Raw genomic sequence first — 22,609 nt, forward strand, 5'->3', positions numbered from 1 at the left:
ATGGAGGTGCGGACTGAGGTATGAAAGTGCACAGTTCTGGTTTTCAATAAGATGCACTAAGCCTAAGCTTTATCAGTAATGAAATAAATATTTACACAAAAATGTTACATGATGTGGTTTCTACCTATGAGTAATTGTTTTGCCCATGCGCAACAATGCATCACATTACAGTGAACACCTTGGTTTGACACTCAGCATTACTACAAGTAGTTAGTGTGCTGAGTACATCTTTGCTAAGTGTTTGAAACTATTTACTATACTCATGTAGTAATTACAGCTGTTTTTTAAGACTGCTTAAAGCACTGAATATCAGGTTCTTGTTATGTGGTTATCATGTCGCTGTTATTTCAGTGCTGGTGCATACTATTTTTTTCCACATATGTACCCAAGTGAATTATGGGTTGCTTTTCCATTAACTAGTTCTAAACAAATTGATGAAAGCTGTATTTCTATAAACATTGTACTATGTATGTCCTTTCAATGACATGATATCTTATAATATCAGGGCATATATTCTCCTACCCCTTCCCATGCTTCCCTTCCTGCACCATCTTCCTCTGTGAAGTCAAGCCTGTTATACAAACTTAATCAACTTTTCAAATCCCTTTGTATTTTGTAATAAATTCCTTAAAATGTTGAAATATTTCTTGTCCTTTACATATCAAAAAGCAAGAACTTAGGTAAACTATTAGAACATCTCCTGTACTGACAGGCTGAACACAACAAAGTAGAAAAAAAACATACAGATGCTTTGTACATCTTTGTCAAAATGGTACACACATTATGAAGCAATTATTGTCTATACATAGTATATAGAGATGACGAGAGCACAATGACAATTACCTAACAATGTAAACTTGAATGTGTTGATCAAGAAAAGAAATAACAATATAAAATGTGTCTAATTCAAGTACATTACAGTTTCATTACCTTAAATCTGGTACTGGTAAAAGCAACTTCGTGGAAGCTCATATATTCAATGCCTGGTTGTATCAATCCTCTTGTTGTGTATGAGAGTTGAGTGAAACTTCTACTGTCTCGTCTTCATATCTTTTGCAAAACTTAGGCAAAAACTTTCTTGTAAGCACCAAGCAATCCAGCAATGTGACAATATAGTGCTTCTAATTGGCTTGCTTAAAGTTTTTGTTTGTAAGCACCTTATTTATTTCAGTCAATATTCATGAATTGGTGTAATTCCATCATTCCTTATCAGAGGATTCTTTTTTGTACACATTTTCAAGTTGCCATAAAGTTTTAAACATCATAATCACACCTATAGTTTTCTTTCCTTTTCTTCACCTCGATTATATTACTAAATGTTCATTAAAAGTACAGAGTGAATAAAAAGAAAAAAAAATCTGGAGTATGAATATTATGATGTAGACCTAAGCTGGTACCCATTAGATGGACAAAATATGGTCATGATAAATGTAAATAAGGCTATGGAGAGGAGAGCAGATATGGTAAGCAATATCAGAAATCATGCCATGTAAGAAGAGCTGCACATTGCACTGTAAGTATGCCACAGAGCATAAAATATTCTGTCCTTCATGGTATGAGATGGGAGTCCTTATAGGTATCTCATGCAGGATGATGGGAAGGATATTAATCAGATGTTTAATAGCTACTGTCATCTCATGAAGTTGTGTTCTTTAAAATTTTGGCAACAACAACATGAAAAAACATTTACTACTAAAACCAGCTGGCCAATGGCAGTTAGCATCATGATCCTTTGTCCAAGACATACTGCAACTGCATACAGTTTGACTTTTTGTGTGTTATGTAAATAGACAACAGTCACTGAGATCCTGTATGTATTACAATACTTTTTTGTATGTTTGTTCTATACTGATCCTACCGCTAAAAATGCAAGGAATTGTGTTTTAAGCAAAATCATCTCTATTTATATAAAATAATGTTTTACAGCCTAAACAATGATAATACACTAAATACTATAATGAAGGCAAAGTGCAGTATTGGCATATGTAAATAATAATCTGACAATTATATACAAGTGCCTCTCATTTTACATGATATATGTAGAGGATTTGCAAAAAAACTGAGAAGACAGAAATTCTATGAAGGAAACTTAAAAACTAGTGAAAAAGGACTTATAGAAGTTCTGACCAACTGAACTGCACTATTTTGTCCTAAAATATATTTATACATGTGGGATTTAAAACCATACTGTACCACAAGCATCTTTTTAAAAATATGAGAAAATTACCTCTAAAGTTTGACCAAATGTAAACACTCATATTTCCAAAGCTAAAAGAGATATTCTATTGTACTTTCTTTTTAATTGTTGTGTAATGTCTCTACTTTCACATACCGTCACAGTCATTACATTAATGGGCAGCACTTTTAGTCCATTGTATAAGTGACATTGATATAATTGACAAATGACATTACTTCTTATTACCACCTTTTCAGTTACAGTGCTTCATTTAAAAAAAAAATTTTTACATTTATTTGATAACAAGTACGTACTCTGGTTACCAGAAAAGAATCACAAGAAAACTGATACATTAAAAATGACAAAGTGTATACCTAGGCATAGACTGCTCTACACTGGCCTGCACACGAGCTCCGCTTGCTAGGCTGTGCTCTCACACTCAGTGGAGGCCAAAACCCAGAGAACAAATAATGGTGATATTTAGCTGATCAAAAACATAATATAATTTTTCTCTATGTTGTAGTGTTTTCATGAAGTGATGAAGGAAATTATTCTACATTCTAATGTTTTAAATGTTATGAATGAATAGTTAAATTAAGGGATCATTACTTCTGCAACACTAAAGGAAGAGCACACACATTCTTATCAAATGTATATTTACATGAGCATGATACAACATACCTTCTCTGTGACGGTGATTGCGTCCTCCATGACAATTAATAATAATAAACGAAGTCATGACAATTAATAATAATCAATAACACTAGCTATGCCACTGTGCTGGAGAACCTTCTGTCAATGGCCTTCAGGCCTACACAAGGCAGGATAACCCAGTTTGTCACCCACCATTTATATCTGACATATTATGGGCATTCACAAGAAGCATAACCCTTCAATAAGTGTTCATGAAGATACATACCTGGGCTGTGAGGTAACACATAAAATAAAAGTACCCCATACAACCACATGCTACATCAACACTGCATCCACATAAACCCAAATATTACATCCTTCAATGGGGCTTGTTGGAAAGAAACAAAGATAAAATGACAAAGGAATGTTATAAAAAAAAAAAAAAAAAAAAAAAAAAAAAGAGGATAAAGATGATTGCAGTAATGATTATGATGATGATATGAAAGAGGTAAAGGGAATGAAATCCTACCTCTTTACTGGCTTTCTTGATAAAGTTTGTGTCGGTGATGTGGAAGGCATGCTTGAGGGCGGCTTCTGGGTTGGTCTCATACTGGGGGTTCTGAATCATGTATTGGTGAAGGTGGGCAGCACTGTACACAGCGGCATCTATCCCAGCGTGGCCATCGAACACTCCATAGTAGGCGTGTGGCTGCTTGTACTGAAACAAGGAAAAATGTCATCAATTGACAGTGAAATCACAAATATTTTTGTGGACTGTGTATATATTCCCAATCTGTATGTCTACTGAACACTTACTTAGAAGTACTGGATAACACTTTCTGGATGTTCATTGTAATCTATATTGGAAAAGTGCTGTCTCTTCTTCACTACTCAAAAAATAACTAAGGTCTGCTTTTCATTTAGTCTCAGCATTTATTTATGACTCACAATTTTTATCTTTATCAGTAGAAGACTGTCTATAAAAGGAGAAGAAACAACAAATGGTATACATTGTGTACATATTTTCATAAGAACTGAACAGCACAATAAGCAATGCTGGAGTGCAGGCTGCATGACCTCAAGTAGATGTCTTGTCTAACTTCAAGCCATGACCAGGTTTCAAAGTTAAGTACCTGAGGATCCCTTAACCCCTAAATTGCATATAGTACAGTGCCACAGTCCCATGGCAGCCCTTTGCTAGTGAAGGAAACTAACAAGTTTCTACCCTATGATGACACTCTAAGTAACTCAAGTCAATCAGTCTAGTTTGCCCATACACTAGTTATCCACTCAGCAATATGAGACAAAAGCTATAACTGATCTACACATGATGACAACCAAGGTCCCTATTGAATGAAAGTTTAACAGTCCAAACATTAAGTTATATCATATTTCACAAGAAGTCTAGATGATCATTAGACATCAATCACATTAATCTTCAAACATAACACACCAGCATTCAACTCAAGAATTAATCACATAACTACTGCTCAGTTTTTTCACAGTATTTAGTTCATAAGTCATACCATACCCAGTAGTGAAAAAGAGTATGATTTCACCATCTTCAAGGCATGTTAATTTTTATTTATGCTCAAGTAAACAGCTGTTGAGACCAATACCATTTTACCACTGCACCGCAAGCTCATACACACATCATTCATGCTCTTAGTCACTGGTAGAAAGGGATAGTCTTGTGGACCACATGAGCATGGTGTAGCATGTATGTAGACAATATTACATATAACAGTAGTGTAGCGTTGAAATAGTGGATATTCATACATTTGGATTGGACTGGAATGGAAGAGGCTTGTAAGGGCTAACATAAAAAGGTGAAAGCATCAAGCAAATAACATTCCTAACTGCCCCAATTGCCTAGTAGAACTGAAAGAAACAATACAATATCCTTTCTTCCTGATCATTATAACCTTAGAAGACATTCCCTAACTTGTGACCATTCTCCAGCTTTCTTAAGTAATAGATAGACAGAAGCTAAAGCCATTATAATATGTTGTGAGGTAGCTGGGTGTGTAAGCCTAAACTTCTACTATCTATGATTAATAGTTCTCGGTACTACAATGTACTTTTCCCAAATGATTTGTCTCTCACTTCTCCATTGCCATACAGAACAGCCTGCACCTCCTTTAATCCATGTTTAACTCTTTGACTGCCATTTGGTACACCTTCCCTAATTACAATTCACTCTGAGACATCTTTATTTGTTCTACAGCCACACACAATATTAAAACTGGATAGAAATTGCAAAATCTATATCTTCTTACCATAGCTTCCTTCTAGATCTGGTGTGGGAAACTACAGCCCATCACCAAAACAATGCATGTGGCCTGACAAATGTTAGTAAATTTGAAAGAGAAAATTAATAAACAATACCAAATAATGTTGTGAGTGGCTTTTTCTTTAAAAGCCTTTTATATTGTATTTCAAATATCAATCATTTAGCCTTAATATAGTAGCAGCCCTATAACATTGTGATTTTTTTTAATGTAGCCCTATCACTGAAAAATTTGCCCACCCCTGTTCTAGATGCTTATAAAGATTTCATATATTGTAAAGTGTTGAGATAGTTTTGTATCAAAGTGAAAGGGTTAAATAAGAATACATCAAAACAAGCATTACAAGTGACTTCCAAAAACAAAAGTAGATGCTCTGCAGAGATAGTATGAGGAGTCTCTGAGGAAACAGTGGGTCTGTATTTGTCCAGTGTTGATATTTCACAATAAATAATATGTTGTGTCAGTGGTGAAACACAATAAGAGAGATGGTGAGAGAATGATGGGGACTGGTATCTGCTGTGAATAGAAAAATACAAACAGGCATCAAAGTCTATTCATTAGACTTATCCTCCTAATGGATGTGTGATTTACTTGTCATATCACAATGCAGAGTTGTCATACTACTGTCCAATGTAAATCTATGTAATATTAATGACATTTTAACTTCAATCTCAAGAGATATTTTTAGGCGCACCAGTGTTAGCAATGTGTGATGCTATTTTAAGAATGAAATCTCATGATATAATTACTAAGGCTGTCCATCTGTTTATAAACCAGACTGACATCTCCATGAAGAGATTTATCAAAGATCAGACACTTATCTACACACATTAATGCTCACTATGACATAAATGCATTTCTTCATGTCTTGCTCTAAAAGCTTCAAGGGAAATTTTCACTACTAATAATATTTCACCAGTACTCAAAAATGGCTCATAATCTATGGTTATAAATATCAATAGTAATTTTATAGATTAGGATTACTTAAATGTATATATAAGCTGCAAATTGCCCAAATCCTAGACTCCTACCACAGGAATTCTTGCCATCTACACCATCCTTCTCTACAGTCATGCCATCAAGTGATTGACAACATATTCGTCCATGACTCAAATAATCAGCCAGCCATGCAGCACTCTTCAACAATTCATCAATCATCAAAATTTATATCATGTGACAATATTGTGATGCAAATGGATGAAAACTGGTATTCAGGAACTAAAACTGTTTTATCTATCTATCTTTATACCAGGCTAGTAATCTCACACTGAGTAGCCAAGACTAAACAGCATACACTCATACAGACACCATTCACACTCTTAGCTCCATCAGCTCCTGATAGAAAGGGACATGTAATATTGTGGATAACTCTACTACACCCCCAAGAGCTAAAGTATACTATAGCTGGCTACACATGCCCTCAAGAGTTAAAGCATGCCACATCCAGGAAAGCCTGTGCCTTCAGTGAGATCATTCTATATCAGACTCCATCAAATAATAAATAAGCATACCAATGGTAGTAAAGTACTGATATTTTTGTTTTATTAGAAACTAGTGTGTAATGCTGATGCAAGTACTGACACCTAAAAATTCTGTGTGAAATTAACATATGTACTAATTATTGACAAATACAATGACAAGTGAGTGACTTTTTTTATTTTTTTTTTTATTTATACCATGTGGGCTTTTCACAGGAATTTATGGGCTAAAGAGGATACTTTTTGGAGTACTTCCTATCTCAAAGCCCACCCGCTAGGAAACCGTTGCCCCAAGTGAGGAAGCCCAACCTACATTCGGATCGTGGACAAGATTCGAACCTGTGTGCTTGGAGATCCCTCGGATCCCAAGGCACGCATGGTTCCACTGTACCATGGCGGCCAATGTTCTTAAACTTATTGCAAATTCAAACAATATTTAGTGAACAAATATAATGAGCCTCTTTAAAGGATGCTTTCACTATTACATTATCATCATAACATTGATTTACATTGTTATGATATAGTTAACAAATTGCTTATCAAAATAAACAATCAATTTATGTCTATCAGTGCTATAACATTCTAAGCATTACATTTGGTATTGCTTATAAAATTTTTGACAGTCCTTCAGCCATTTATGTTACCTGTCTTTTATCATCAGTATCATCACCACCACCAACATCATATTCTTTTATAATTCCACTAAAGGACATGGACCTCCCTTGACCTTTTTCCCTCATCAATACTCCACAATCAATGCAGCATCTCAATCAATAACCAGTTTTATCCACACATGTTGTCACCAACACTCTTCAGTATTACTGTTAATGAAGCTCCACCTATATTATTTTATTACTATTCATATTGATCAGCATTTATTCTTTATTGTATTATTCTATAAGTGTCATTCTTTCTTTTTTTATGCTTACATATATGCTATAGTTGTTATCCAAATATGATGTATTATTACACTTTCTTGTAGTAAACTATTTATCAGTAGTGTAAGTAACGTTATTATTACATTATCTAATATTGCTCCAATACATACAAGATATTCTCTTCAATGTAGTAACATCAAGAGGATTTTCCTTTATACATTTCTTTCCTATCATATCAGTAACAACTAATATCATCCTAATTAGAGTGCTTCATCCAATACCTTAATTCCTGAGGTTCATCCATATCATTATTCTATTTACTGCTATTTGCAAAACTGAATTGTCTATCAATGCTTCAACAAACATAAGCAAGAATTTTACTACCCCTGGGTGAGCTATATATCCCCTAATACTTAATACTTAATACACAGATACAATTACACTACCCTTTACTTCCTCCATAATGATTTTTTCCCCCTTCAAGTACCAGCAATAACCAAGTCATATATCTTCAGTCCTGAGTGCTGTGCGTGTCCTTACATTAAGGCCATAGAGGGTGTTAAGGTCGTGGATGATGACATGTCGGTCCTCCATCTTCCGGCGTCCATTTTTTATGGCAAAGTGACTGATGGGGTGGTAACGGGGCAGCTTCTCCACCTGATCCACGGTGAGGGTGGACTGCATCTCCTGGATCACAGTGTTGGCCTTGCTGGTGACGTCTTGAATGAGCTTCAGGATGTCATAAGCTGTAGGCGAAGGATCTCAATTAGTCTGCTGTCATGGAATGTGATGGATTGATGTAAGGCTCATTATTAACTCCTTCAGTACTAGGATGCATTTTTTACCTTGAGATTTGTGTACAATTAGGCCATTTTATTGACATTAGGAAGGGGTCTATGGAGGTCAGAAGATTAATGGCCACAGTCTTCACATTTTAATCCCACACATAAGTTTCTGAAGCTGTATAAAATCACCAAATAGTAGACAATGAATATGGAAATGCATCATGGGTACTGAAGGGGTTAAAATATGAATGAGAGTGAATTTCCATTAGCTTACTGTCACTAGAGATTATTCACACAATTTGATGGATTAATGTTGCAATAACTCACTGTTAAATAAAATAAATAAGGGTTGAAGGTGCTTTCCTTTCTGAATATGAGGAATAGCAAACAGGAGGGTATCAAAAATTAAAGTACTAAATAGTAATATATATTTCTCTACACACACAAGTGCATGATTTGAAAAAAAAAAAAAAAAAAAGATATGCAAGTTTTAACAAATTTACATTAATAAATCTAGTTATGGTGTGTGTGTGTGTGTGTGTGTGTGTGTGTGTGTGTGTGTGTGTGTGTGTGTGAGTGAGAGAGAGAGAGAGAGAGAGAGAGAGAGAGAGAGAGAGAGAGAGAGAGAGAGAGAGAGAGAGAGAGAGAGAGAGAGAGAGAGAGAGAGAGAGAGATGGGTGCATTGATGGATGCATGACAAGGGACCAGTATATAAAATGGAGTCATCAGTGGTTGGGAGTAGTGGGACCATAACTGAATTCTATAGATTAAATTTCATGAGCTGTTTGTCCCTCACAGCGTGGTGGGACAACACTGGCGGGGGGCGGTGGCGGCTGCTCTACAGATGTGACCTGCGCCAGACTGCCCACTACTTGACACTGATTAACATTTCAAAGTGTACTTAAAACTCAGACAGCGCAAATGTTGGCTACACTAAACGAGTGAAATTATTCTTGCAATGACACTGACGAGCATTTCATTATATTTAGAAAAATAAATAAATAATAATGGACATTAGTATCACTAGATGAGTAAAATCAATTCGTGCCTTTGTCATCTGCATCTTATTCTGCATAATTAAAACACTTAAAAGCGAATTCTAACTTAACTCTGGGAAGCTAACAAGACATGCTCATAAACTGACGCTTTGTAAAGAAATACCTCCACAAGTACCTATTACTGATACGATGCTTAATAATGTTCACATCTATAATTGTGTGGCGCCTGTCAGACGTCCCACAGTGCCCCAGTCACTCTCCTGTCTCGCCCGTCAGCATGTATCACAAGCGTACTTATACAACCACACTTCTACGAATTACACACAACGTACTCAATTTGTGACTTATAACTTGGCTCGCGAAAGCCGAGATCTTATTGTAACACCACCATTCCCACGAACTCGTGTCGAATACTGCACCATCAATTATGTAATGAAACAAACAGTGGCTAGCCTCGGGAGACGGAGTCACGGGAAAGCATGCGGTCCATGTCTTCATCCCCCTCCCTCGACTTGACCTCCCACCCACCGCCTTCCATAAAGACGTGGGAGTCTGGACAGCGAGATACCAACCAACTTTAACAGCCACGCGGCGGCCAAAGTTAATATCTTGCCTGCCATGTTTTGTGTGCTGAACTACACCACTATATAGTAAAATTGGGTACTGCGCGCCGTAAAGTGGAGTAACACCCGGGGATGGCTGGGCTTCTGGTGGGCGCGTGGGGGCAGCACGACTTACTATGATTGAAGTTGGAGTTGTCCAGCTGGTCCGCCTCCTCGCCGTTCACCTCCGGGTTCCTGATGGATGTCCACACCTGGTGGCCCACGTATTCCCTCACGTATGGCGGACATTCTCTGGAACAATAAAACATCAAGTCAGGTTTTTGTCACTTTCGGTCTGCTCTGCACGACACGACAGATGAGATGACACTGAAAATTCAAAGGTTTAGTTAAAATCCAGGATAGTATTTCATAATTAATAATAAAAATGACAAGTAAGCCAGCTATAAGGCGTGTGGTTGAACATTCCCTGCGTTGCTAAGCGGGACAGCGCTGCGATCAGACTCAACGGATATTCCATACATGAATGCATAGATCGGAAACCCAGTTAAAGTTTGGTTATATCATCCGTCATTATGGTAATCGTGATGTGGCTGTCAAGACACTAAAGGGGACACCAGCAGGCGTCTCCTCCACGCGGGGTCCAGTCGGCGTGTGTAGCGCAGCGCCAGGTGGTGGACGAGGACCATCCTAATCATTGTTGTGTCCCTGAAACCCCTTCATTAGCCAAGTCCAGTTCTCATAGTTTCAAGAGTTCCTTTTTTTCTTTCCAGCATCTTTCCCACAAGTACGTAATTAAACGTGAGCTGCCGCGGGCGGGGGAGGACTAGCGGCGCCAGCCCAGCCACCAGCCGGACGGCACCACTCAGTCGCGGCTCACCAGACACACTTATCCCGCACTGTGATGGTCCCTCGGCTTACACGGTTGATTGCCTTCACACATGAGCAGCATCATTAGGCTCGATCACGATGCTTTAAGCCTCAAACTGGTTATTTTATCCTTGAACAAGGTGACGTAATAACGACAGGCAAAATAAATTAATGAAATATAATATAGTCTAACTGGTCTTTTCAGTAGCAGGACACATCCTTGCTGCACCCTTTTTTCCACCGTATCAGACAATATTAATTATAAATATCAAGTTCTCTGCACAGTAAACCTCATATATGTACGTAGTACATCTATGTCTTGTTACTATAATACAAATACCTTTCAGTAACAAACGTACTTTTATATCTTACACATTACCGGTCTCCCCAAAAAAAAAAAAAAATATATAAATAAATTAAAAATAAATAAACAATATAAAAATACATTATAAACAAGTTTCATTTTGATCATTCTAGAAACCACCAGAATTATAAAATTCAAAGTAAAAAGAAATTTGATACGAACTGATATATGTAAAGAAAAGAAACAGCCAAACTCCAAAAATACTATACCGTTACTGTGACATAACAATAATTTGTAGAAATAAAAAAAAAAAAAAACTTATCAGGGGCCGCCGTGGTACAGTGGAACCATGCGTGCTTTGGGATCCGCGTGGTCTCCAAGCGCACGGGTTCGAATCCTGTCCACGGTCCGAGTGTAGGTTGGGCTTCCTCACTCGGGGCAACGGTTTCCTAGCGGGTGGGCTTTGAGATAGGGGGTACCCAAAAAGTATTCCCTTTAGCCAATAAATTCCCGTGAAAAGCCCACATGGTATATATATATATATATATATATATATATATATATATATATATATATATATATATATATATATATATATATAAAGGAATTTTACACTGATTTCGTTAGAAGCTGAATCTGCCCAATATCACAGGACATCATCAGGAAAATAAGCAAGATTCGAGAAAGAAACAATGCAAGATACCCAAGAAAAAAAAATAAAGGTCGTATAAGACAAAAGAAAATAAATGAATAAATAAATAAGAAATATAAGAAAAAGAATAAAAATCTATATAGAAGCATACCAACATTCTTCCTCTATTTCTTTACTTCTTTCCTCCACAGACTGCTTGACAAGCCGGGCGGGCTAGCACCACACTGGCTGGCTGTCACAAGGGAACAGCTGCGGAGGACGGGAGTGTTAAGAGCCTTGGCTACGTGCTTCCAGGAAAATAAATAAATAGAAAGGCAACTATAGACTTTTAATGTTTTATTGTTACGGGTTCGATAAAGAATTCTGGGGAGTACTGGGACTCTTGCAGTACGCGATCCACCAAAATGTGAACGATCTGGACATAATACTCACACACTGTACAAGGATTTTTATACTATTAATAACACACAACCTACTCGAATGTTTATACTGTTCATAGTAGTATACAGTCTGCTGGGATTACTGTTTAAATTAATCAGAAGACAAAACTTTTTCTACCTGGATGTTGCCAAAGTGTTGGTTGATTTTTTGACGCGGAAATTTCAAAACACTATTTGTGACGAAAATGCATGTATTTTAGCATATACGTCTCCCCTTAAACTCTAAGCACTACACACTCAATACAGGGATTTTTAGTGTCTGTTTTCCTCCATAGAAAGGACGTTTCTGTTGTATACTGTGTCTATTTTAACCCCTTCTATACACGGACACATTTTTTACTTTGAGATTTATGTATACGATTAGACCATCTTATTGATACTAGGAACTGTCTATGGAGGTAAGAAGATTAATGACAAAAGTCTTCATTATTTATACCCCCTCCCCCCACATAAGTCTCTGAAGCTGTAAAAAAATTACCAAATAACATGCAGATTGAATATGGAAACGCGTCACGGTGCTGAAGGGGTTAAGAGTAAGAAATAATACTTTGAACGACTTATAATCCTTTTTATTTTTTTTCATCACGGAAAACATGATGTATTTTCTGTGTAGACGAGGCATGGATACAGTGTTGACAGCTTTGACAGAGACATCAAAACACCACGGCAGAGGGCTTTACATGTTTTACCCGGACAATTATATACCTGCTGGTCCTTGGTGGCTGATAGGAAGGGTACTCTACGTAACTGACTACTTGACACGGACAGGGCAGTACAGCACGTGGCTTCTTTGTGTTGAGCTGTCTGGTGTCGGAAAAGCAAAGCTACTCACGCCTTGCCTTGGTTTCTCTTTCAGGTTGCTTGATGACGGGAAATAAAACTACTCAACCTTTGCCATGATTTCCCTTTCCCATCAATCAACGCTGCGTATTTTTCTTCACGAACTAGTTGCCTCAATAGTCTCTCTCTCTCTCTCTCTCTCTCTCTCTCTCTCTCTCTCTCTCCACATCAAAAGCTATACAAACGCAGTTGTGAAATATGTAAAAGAAAACACAAACTTTGCGTATTATTAAAAAACGCTCATCTGGACCGATCATTTTATTCTTCAACCATGGATTAGATAGTGAAGCTTATGACAATTTCACAAACAGCCTCGTGGGTGTGTCGCTCCTCCGTGAACTCCCCAGAGATTCATGAAAGTGAAAAGCTTTGGCCTGACTCACATTCTCCATTAGCTTATCACAAACAGCCTTGTAAGGATCAGGAGGTGTGCTGTTTGTTCTCCCTTTGTGTTCATTTACGTTCCTTTGTGAGTTTGTCAGGGGGATCAAGATGAAAGTGAAACGCTTTTTTGGCTGACTCATATCTTTCAGAAAGCGTGTAGCAGCCTTCAGCCGTGCACGACTGCTCGGTGACTGGCGGGCTGACTCTGTCGTAAGGTTGACGTTCTTTTCTCGGCGACTGAACTCAAAAGGGCAACAACCAAAAGCCTTTATTCAAAACACAATATACGTCCAGGCAAGGCAAGCGATCCATAACGATTAATTACGGGATTGTGGGTATTTCGTATTCCTGTTGTAAATGTGCGTATATCGTAACAGAACATTAAAGTTTTTGTAGTAAGTGTAGTACGTGAATGTCGCGCTTACATGTTGCACGATCTTGTTGTGTCCCTATAACCTTGACAGTGTCTTGTAATCTTGGTACCTGTGTTCCTGTTTATCATCATCTTCCCTCATTTATTCTTCTACTTCTTACTTCTTTCATTTCTTCATTTTATGTTACGTTCTTTCTTACATGTTTATATTTTCCTTGATTCTTGGATTACAACATAACTATTTGTCTTATTTGTCAGTCATGGTGACCAGGATGCAAGGAGGAGGGGGAGGAAACACAAGACTGCAACGACCATGGAGACAAGAGGAGGACATTATTGGGACATGCATAAACAAACTGAAGAAAAAAAGAACAATATATTTTTTGTTAATAAGAGATAGAAAAGAAAGAGAAAGAAAAACACAAGACCCGCATAAAGAGATGGATGTCAAAAAGTGTTGTTTTAAAGCTAACGAGTCCGACCAATAACCAATTAACAATACTACTACTACTACTACTACTACTACTACTACTACTACTAATAATAATAATAATAATAATAATAATAATAATAATAATAATAATAATAATAATAACAACAATAATAATAAAGCAATAAGACAAACAAAACTTAGTAGTGTACATAAGCGACTGTACTTAAGAGTCCTGCTATAACGTACGAGAGAGAGAGAGAGAGAGAGAGAGAGAGAGAGAGAGAGAGAGAGAGAGAGAGAGAGAGAGAGAGAGAGAGAGAGAGAGAGAGAGAGAGAGAGAGAGAGAGAGAGAGAGAAATGAATGAATGACAAAAAGGACAAACTGAACATAGGAAAAAGAAAATGTTAAGAATGAACCAGGATGGAATATAAAGAACATTAAGAGAGAAACAGAATAATGAGATTAGATGGAAAGGAAGGGAGACTCAATATGATCCTAATGGGTTCTTTCACCAGCAGGGGACAAAGGAGGAGGGAAGGAATGAAGGACCGCAGATAGGGAGTTAAGTGATGAAAGTATGACTGGTTTAATTCCTTCAGTAGTGGGACGCATTTTTACCACGAGTTTTGGGTATGGTTAGACGATTTTATTTACATTAGAAAGGGTTTATGGAGATCAGAAGATTAACGGCCAGTCTTTACTATTTCATTTCCCACATAAGTGTCTGCAGATGTATAAAATCGACAAGTAATAAGCAGAATGAATATAAAAATCGAGCCATACCATTGAGGGAGTTTAGACATGAGGGATTAGAAAAAAGTAAGGATGTAAGTAAGTGTCACGTGGAAGCTGTACATTAATTGATATAATAGTAAGTATTTACAACAGTGATGAGTATGAATAGTGTTGAATGAGTATTTATGTGTGAGTTACTTATCAAATGAGTACTTTCCATCTTGAGTAATATTAAGTATTTTCTGCCTAAGTATTGAATCTACTAGCACTACTACTACTATTACCACCACCACCACCACCACCACTACCACACCACCACCACCACCACCACCACTACTACTACTACTACTACTACTACTACTACTACTACTACTACTACCAAAAACGAAAACTAAGAATCCTTGTTGTATTTCTTTTTCAGAAATTTATAGGTTCGTTCCCCATTCCCCTCAACACACACACACACACACACACACACACACACACACACACACACACACACACACACACACACACACACACACACACACACACACACACACACACACACACACACACACACACACACACCTGCAACTCCACTGGGGGAGCAGGAGCAGGAGCCAGACTAATAGGAGAGCAGATAAAGAGTATATTCTAAACAGGTGAACAAAAGTAATTAATGAAGATTGTTGATGTAAGGAAGTGAGTAAGCGTTTCATTAAGGAGCGAAGACATACACGCCTCCATTGGTAAGAACAAGGCGTGTGTCGCGTCGTACATCATACCACCAACAAACTCTTTTCTTTAAGACTAATGAGGCGCGTATCACTCTAACAAAATAATGGCACTCAAAGTAACCGCGTTTGGATTAATCACGAGGATCAGCACAGACGGAGTGCAGTGGCAGGTCCTTGCCTGAGAAAAACACCTTCGTGATGAAAGCGCCTGGTGGGTGGGTGGGTGGGTGGATGAGTGTGTGTGTGTGTGTGTGTGTACTACACAGACATGGCCCTCCGAAGCAATCTAACTATAAAGTACAAAATTCAACCATATCATAATACTCGCATCAAAAAAGCTTTTTGTGTGTTATTTCATATCCAAAATAAAAATTTGCATAAAAGCATTTCCTTGGGATAAGAAGAAGCCAAGGCAATCAAAGATTACCAAGTCGAATCCTTCATTAATGGTTAGTTTCATATGAGACTGTCTGCTAGAGCGGCGTCCTCTACCAACATAAGGGCAAGGGAGCGTTAACAAAAAAAATAATAAAAAATAATAAATTAATTAATTAATAAAAAAAAAAAAAAAAAAAAATATATATATATATATATATATATATATATATATATATATATATATATATACACACACACACACACACACACACACACACACACACACACACACACACACACACACACACACACACAAGAGGCCAGTTGTGAAGACGAGCGTCCTGCCGTTTGTCTTTCTGATCCTTAAATCCCACACAACAATTCTGATACTCACGCAATGCTTCAATTACTGACCCATCGTAACCTGACCTAACTTCTTCCCTTGACCCGGGAATTAAGTGACCCCTTTGACCCTATTTCAGCGTAAAGACAGGTGGTCACGTGATAGTCGTTAGGTGCACGACACACTGTGACGTGTCATGCAGCAACTGCCCCACGGCTCGATATGCCGTACGCCACAAGAGCAACTCTTAATCTACACCACTTGAGCGTTTATATGTCAACACTTTAAGGAAGCTGAAAGGTTCATGTGAAGGACCATGTGTTTGATTAATTACATTGGTGTGGCCACCGATCACGCCGTAATGAAAGACTGACTGACGGGTGGCCATTCCAGCAGCGTCTGACTGCTGGTGTCACCAGCAGCCATTGGTGCCAGCCAGACAGACTGACTTCACTAAAAAATTACAATCAATCGGTCACTCCACAAACCACATGAACACTTATCACCTGGAAGTAAGAAGTGTACAAAAATGTTAGCGTGATGAAATGGTCGTGTTCAATGCTGTTCTGTGTGAGGCGTCAGCTGAAAACGCCACAGGGAGCGGCGCCGCCAAGGAGGCTACGTAATCCGCCCCCTATCCCCCCACACCCCTATACCTCTCCCTAAAGTACATGGGACGAGAGAGAGAGAGAGAGAGAGAGAGAGAGAGAGAGAGAGAGAGAGAGAGAGAGAGAAAGCAGCAAACACTTTCGATTTAAGAGCGCCACTCCGTTGCGAGGCTGGGAAGGTGCACACCCTAATGAAGGTTACCGATCGCCCGCCTCGTTGCTGCGGTGTAGGGATCCGCCTTGGGAGGAAAAGCGGCCAGGCGGGTGCGGACAAGCTCAGGATTGGAGATGGGAAGCGTTGCGCGGGATAATCTCTTCCGGCGAGCGTCTGTCGGCACAGCCCGGTGACATTACACATTATTGTGCCTTCTTTCAGGCGTGGCGAGGCAAGTTGCACTGCTCTTCTTATGCGGCGGCGAAAATTGAAGAATTCAGGCACAAAGAGATAGCATCGGCCTGGGCCAGAGGCGTGTGTGAGCCGTGATGGTATGTAATGGTGAGCGGCAGCGTGGTGAGGCAGGTTCCCCCCTGGCCAACCTCTCAATGGGTGACGTCACTGTCAGCTGACTCACCACTACGTACACACCCTTGGCCCGCAGCCATACGTCTCATCATTCAACACAGTTTTCCTTCCTCCCTCTTCCCACAAACTTTGCACAAAGTTCTCTTAATCCAGTGCTGTAATGACGCCTCGGTGAGCCTGACCAAGGCGAGCACTTCACCTCACTAGACGTGCAGTAGCAGCAGTTCACTAAGTGGTACTTGGTAACCGTGGCGTCCCCAGGTAAGGTGTGTGAACCTGACGCTCGAGTGACTGCCGCCGCTGCTGCCGGCCGGCCTCCCTGTCCACGCTCCTTTCCTCCCTCTGCCTTCTGCCCAGTCAGGAATTATTCTCCTCCCTTCACGGAATCACGTTCATTATACACCCTGCCTTTTTTTACTTTGTCATTTCTATCACCCTAATTTTCTCCACCTTTTGTGGCGTTCCCCTTTCTCCTCCACCCCTTTCCACAAGGTCCGACTTTCTCCCACTTTCCACCCTTCCAGGACCACGGCTTCTGCGGCATGTTTCCTTGCTCTAACAAGTCTCCTGCCGAACACCGCGGAGGCCCACACACAAGCAGGTCGGTGGGCGCTGTCCTGCCTGCCAGATGAAGGTGACGATGGCAGCACGCGTCTTTAGGACGACAGGTGTGTGGGTGCACATTCTTGCCACCTGTTTGTGACACCATCCCAGACTGAACCAGGAACACATTCCACGCCATAACACGCCTTTGTTCTCTCTCTCTCTCTCTCTCTCTCTCTCTCTCTCTCTCTCTCTCTCTCTCTCTCTCTCTCTCTTGCGCGCACACACACACAAAGAAAAAAAATTACTTCATGGTTATCTAAAACACAGGAAGCCGCGTAAAGCAGACCAGCACGCTTAGTGCTGTGTGTGTGTGTGTGTGTGTGTGTGTGTGTGTGTGTGTGTGTGTGTGTGTGTGTGTGTGTGTGTGTGTGTGTGTGTGTGTGTGTGTGTGTGTGTGTGTGTGTGTGTGTTCAAGCTTTCCTTCTCGGTAAGTTCGTGCTTACCTGCCTGGCTCACAAACTCATGAACAAGAGTCTAGTCTGTTGGCGTTGCACAAACTTACCTGGCCTCTGAGCATTTCTCTCTCTCTCTCTCTCTCTCTCTCTCTCTCTCTCTCTCTCTCTCTCTCTGACACATGGCACAGTGAATAAACGAGTGGCATACATACAATACGTAACTGTTAAATTAGTACATAAACACTAGTCAGCATCGTGGTCTTTGTTCCAGACACTGAACTCAACTAAAGAGGATTTTTCTGGTTGTCAACATCCCTTTCCGGACTGCGGTGGAACAATGACGTGCACAAAAAATAGAAAGAAAAAAAAAAAAAGATAAAAGATAAAAGAGAGGAAATTCTTTGATGTTGTAACGACTCGATTTAACGCTGAGACTCCAGAATTTATTTATAACTATTTTTTACAGTTACAGATATGCCGATTTTGGTATTTTTTGCCCATTACCGACACTGATACCTATTGACTGAGCCCATACCACTACTGATACTCGAGATGCCTTGTTATGATGTATATTCACACCGCCATAATTTCTTGTGGTCTATCACAGTACAACGCTTTTCTATATGATACTGAGAGGTTTTTAAAGGTCCGATCGTCTGGTCTACTCTGTAACTCTCTTGATACTATAATGCTTTTCAAGTCTATGCTACAATGCTACTTAGACAACAATACTTTCAATGGTCTTCACTTGCACAACGATATTTTCCAATGGTCTATTCCTATACTGCCATACTTTCCAATAGTTTATTCATAACCATACTGCAATGTTCCACTATTCTATATATCAGCACTGCAATACGTTTAATCTATGTATTCTTATATTACGGTACTTCCTAAGGACATATACTAATGCTGCTGTATTCTTTAACTGTCTATACTACGATCATTTTCAATGGTATAAGAGATCAAATGGATTAAATAGTATGTAGGTACGTTTCATACATGCCTAACTATGCTTATATAAAAGCTGGGCCTAATTCGTACATATATAAAACATGTAGCATGAACTCACTAATTAATTAATGTTTCAAATGTTACAAAAACTGCCGCGCGTAAGCCTGATGACTTCTTGCAACTTCCCTTATTTTCATATGTTTATATGAGTAGTGAGTAGTGTGGTGGTGATCGCGTCTTACAGATCCACTCAGCATGGCCATGCATGATGGATGTGGATGTAGCAGAGTGCAGGCGAGCACAGATCACAATTATATCATAAATTTACTTATTTCGTTCAGACTTCACACAATAAAACTACTGAGATGTGCTGTATTGTCTTCATAATGCCAGACCATGTCGACTTTTTTCATTCAATAGTCAACTGATTGTTAACCAAGCGAGCCCGGCGCCTCACCTTTGTCATGTGAGGAGCACGCAACACCCCTCACCACCACACTCTCCATGTTTACCTCCTTAGAAGTAATACCGACCACCCTCGCCCTCAGCCAAATAGAAGAAAAAATGTAACAAAACAAAATTCATTACTGTGTAGTGACTGAACAGGATCCCATTCCAGCGAGTCATCACAATGCATACTTTTCACTAATGTTTCGATCAAGAAAAGCGCCAGACATATACATTTCCACCGTCAGAAGACGGCGGAGGCTGGCGCGGCAAGAGGCGCACAAGGGACGGGTCGGCAAGGTGTCCCGCAGGGTGGTGACCTCCCCGGCCATGGCGAGACTTGCATTCCTGGCCTTTCTGACTCTGGCCTTCCTCACATACACGCCACGCATGGTAGCAAGGGAATGGAACTCCCGACTGTCTTCCCCCGAGGAGTGTGTAGAGCTGTCGGAAATGGACAAGGCCGTCAGGAGCCTTGGCCTGGACGGCCTACCAGAGTACTGGGAGTCCTGCTTCACGCTGCAGGACCGGGTATGGACTGCAGCACGACCCGTCTCTGAGCCTACTGCAGCCTTTCTGCAGAAGATGACTGGAGGTCTGCACAGCGTGGTGCGGTGCGTCCACCACGCGGCCACTGCCCTCCCAGCCTGTCTGGTGGACCAGATGACAGCCTTGTTGGAGTGGCAGGCAGACACTCTGCTGACGGTCTTGCGCCATCACCCTGATGGCGTGGGCGGCAGCAAAATCCACCAACGCCCGTGATGTAAGGTTAGTGGCATTGTGGTTTGGTTGGTTACTTTCGGAAAAGCTTACTTTTTTTTACCATATTCTGATGCCTGCACCAGTCTTTTTCTTTCCTCTCTTCATTTTTTTTATTTATTCTCCCACTCTCTCTCTCTCTCTCTCTCTCTCTCTCTCTCTCTCTCTCTCTCTCTCTCTCTCTCTCTCCAGCAGCAGAAGCAACAACACTAACAGCAGCAGCAGCAGCAGCAGCAGCAGCAGCAGCAGCAGCAGCAGCAGCAGTAGCAGCAGCAGTAGTAGTAGTAGTAGTAGTAGTAGTAGTAGTAGTAGTAGTAGTAGTAGTAGTAGTAGTAGTAGTAGTAGTAGTAGTAGTAGTAGTAGTAAAGAACACAGAAGAGAATAAAAATAACGAGAGAGAGAGAGAGAGAGAGAGAGAGAGAGAGAGAGAGAGAGAGAGAGAGAGAGAGAGAGAGAGAGAGAGAGAGAGAGAGAGAGAGAGAGAGAGAGAGACTATAACAATGTTTTTCTATGCAAACTAATCTTTTTAATATTTTTTCTCCCGCGTGGACTGAAATGCTCACTTCCTCTTTCACTTCCTCTCTCTCTTCCTGCCCGACCCTTCACTGCGTCACCTCGCCTCGCCCCTTCAAGATGTCCTTCCCTCCGTCCTTGCAAGGCCCACTCACTGCAGCATGAAGTCAAATGGTGTGCAGGGGAGCGTATAATTATGGAACCTCCGAACTCACGAGAGAATGAGAGAAGAGGTTATAAGAATGCGCAAAAATGGTTCTCCAAATAAAGCGATGGATTGGTAAGTTGCATTTACAGAGAAAGTGGTCGATGCAAATATTATAAAGAAAAGAAAAATGTAATATGTAGGACGAGTTCAATTTAGCACTATGAGATAAGAAAAAATATACGAACTAAACTAAATCCTGTGAAAATACAAGTTCAAGTAGACACACACACACACACACACACACACACACACACACACACACACACAGGGCAAGAGGGAGAAGACAAGAGCGAACAACCTTTAATTTATATCAGTCAGGTAGGCACTTCCGGGAGGCCAGAAGCAGGGAAGGTGGAGTTTAAAGCTTCTATTTTTGCGACAAGAGCGGGGAATCCTCGTTTGAATACCGCCCTCCCCTCCCCTCCCCTCCCCTCGCTTGGCCCTTCCCCTGCTGTTCATGATATGACGAAGGTTAGTTCATTTGAGCAACCCTACACCGTTCTAGTGTGTGTGTGTGTGTGTGTGTGTGTGTGTGTGTGTGTGTGTGTGTGTGTGTGTGTGTGTGTGTGTGTTTCTAATTTCAGGATATCGACTTTTTTTCTTTTTTTCTTTTCTTTTTTCTTCTTTCTTATCATACCACTTTATCATTCCTATTTTTTTTCTCTCTCTCTTTCCTCGTCCTCCTACTCTTTTTTTTTCATATATTTTTTTTTTCTATCCCATCCATCAACGGGATATAAAAAGTAACAGACAGACAGACAGACAGACAGACAGACAAACGCGTGCGCGCGCGCACACACACACACACACACACACACACACACACACACACACACACACACACACACACACACACACACACACACACACACAGGCAAATGGGCAAGCCTCTTAATGTGTAGCCCCTGTTCATCTAGCAGTAAATAGGTACGGGATGTAACTCGAGGGGTTGTGGCCTCGCTTTTCCGGAGTGTGTTGTGTGTTGATGTGGTCTCAGTCCTACCCGAAGATCGGTCTATGAGCTCTGAGCTCGCTCCGTAATGGGGAAGACTGGCTGAGTGACCAACAAGCGACCGAGGTGAATTACACAAAGAAAAGCCTGGACAACCAATCACTCCCGCTCTTCCTGCTGGTGGTGGTGGTGGTGGTGGTGGTGGTGGCGGCGTTCCTTACAGAGACGCATTTTTACCATGAGTTTTCGGTATGATTCCGATGATGACTTTATTTATGGAGGCTAGAAGAGTAATGGACAGTCTTCACTATTTTAATCATCACTTAAGTTTCTGAACATAAAAAAATCATCAAATAGTAAGTAGAATAAAAAT

At 40.0% G+C, this 22,609-nt stretch overlaps 1 protein-coding gene across 2 annotated transcripts in view; it reads right to left on the bottom strand.

Annotated features, from left to right (window-relative positions):
• The window catches only part of LOC123518191 (proteoglycan 4-like), a 316,782-nt gene that overhangs the window by 185,207 nt on the left and 108,966 nt on the right, over positions 1–22,609 (bottom strand). For both annotated transcript variants that reach the window (XM_045278880.1, XM_045278881.1), the window contains exons 2-4: positions 9,978–10,093; positions 7,997–8,202; positions 3,339–3,527 (exon numbers count right to left, since the gene is read on the bottom strand). In XM_045278880.1, coding sequence (XP_045134815.1) covers positions 3,339–3,527; positions 7,997–8,202; positions 9,978–10,093 — 511 coding nt within the window. The remainder of the gene's footprint in view (positions 1–3,338; positions 3,528–7,996; positions 8,203–9,977; positions 10,094–22,609) is intronic.

Source organism: Portunus trituberculatus, chromosome 43 (assembly GCF_017591435.1).
Source record: "Portunus trituberculatus isolate SZX2019 chromosome 43, ASM1759143v1, whole genome shotgun sequence".
NCBI lineage: Eukaryota > Metazoa > Arthropoda > Malacostraca > Decapoda > Portunidae > Portunus > Portunus trituberculatus.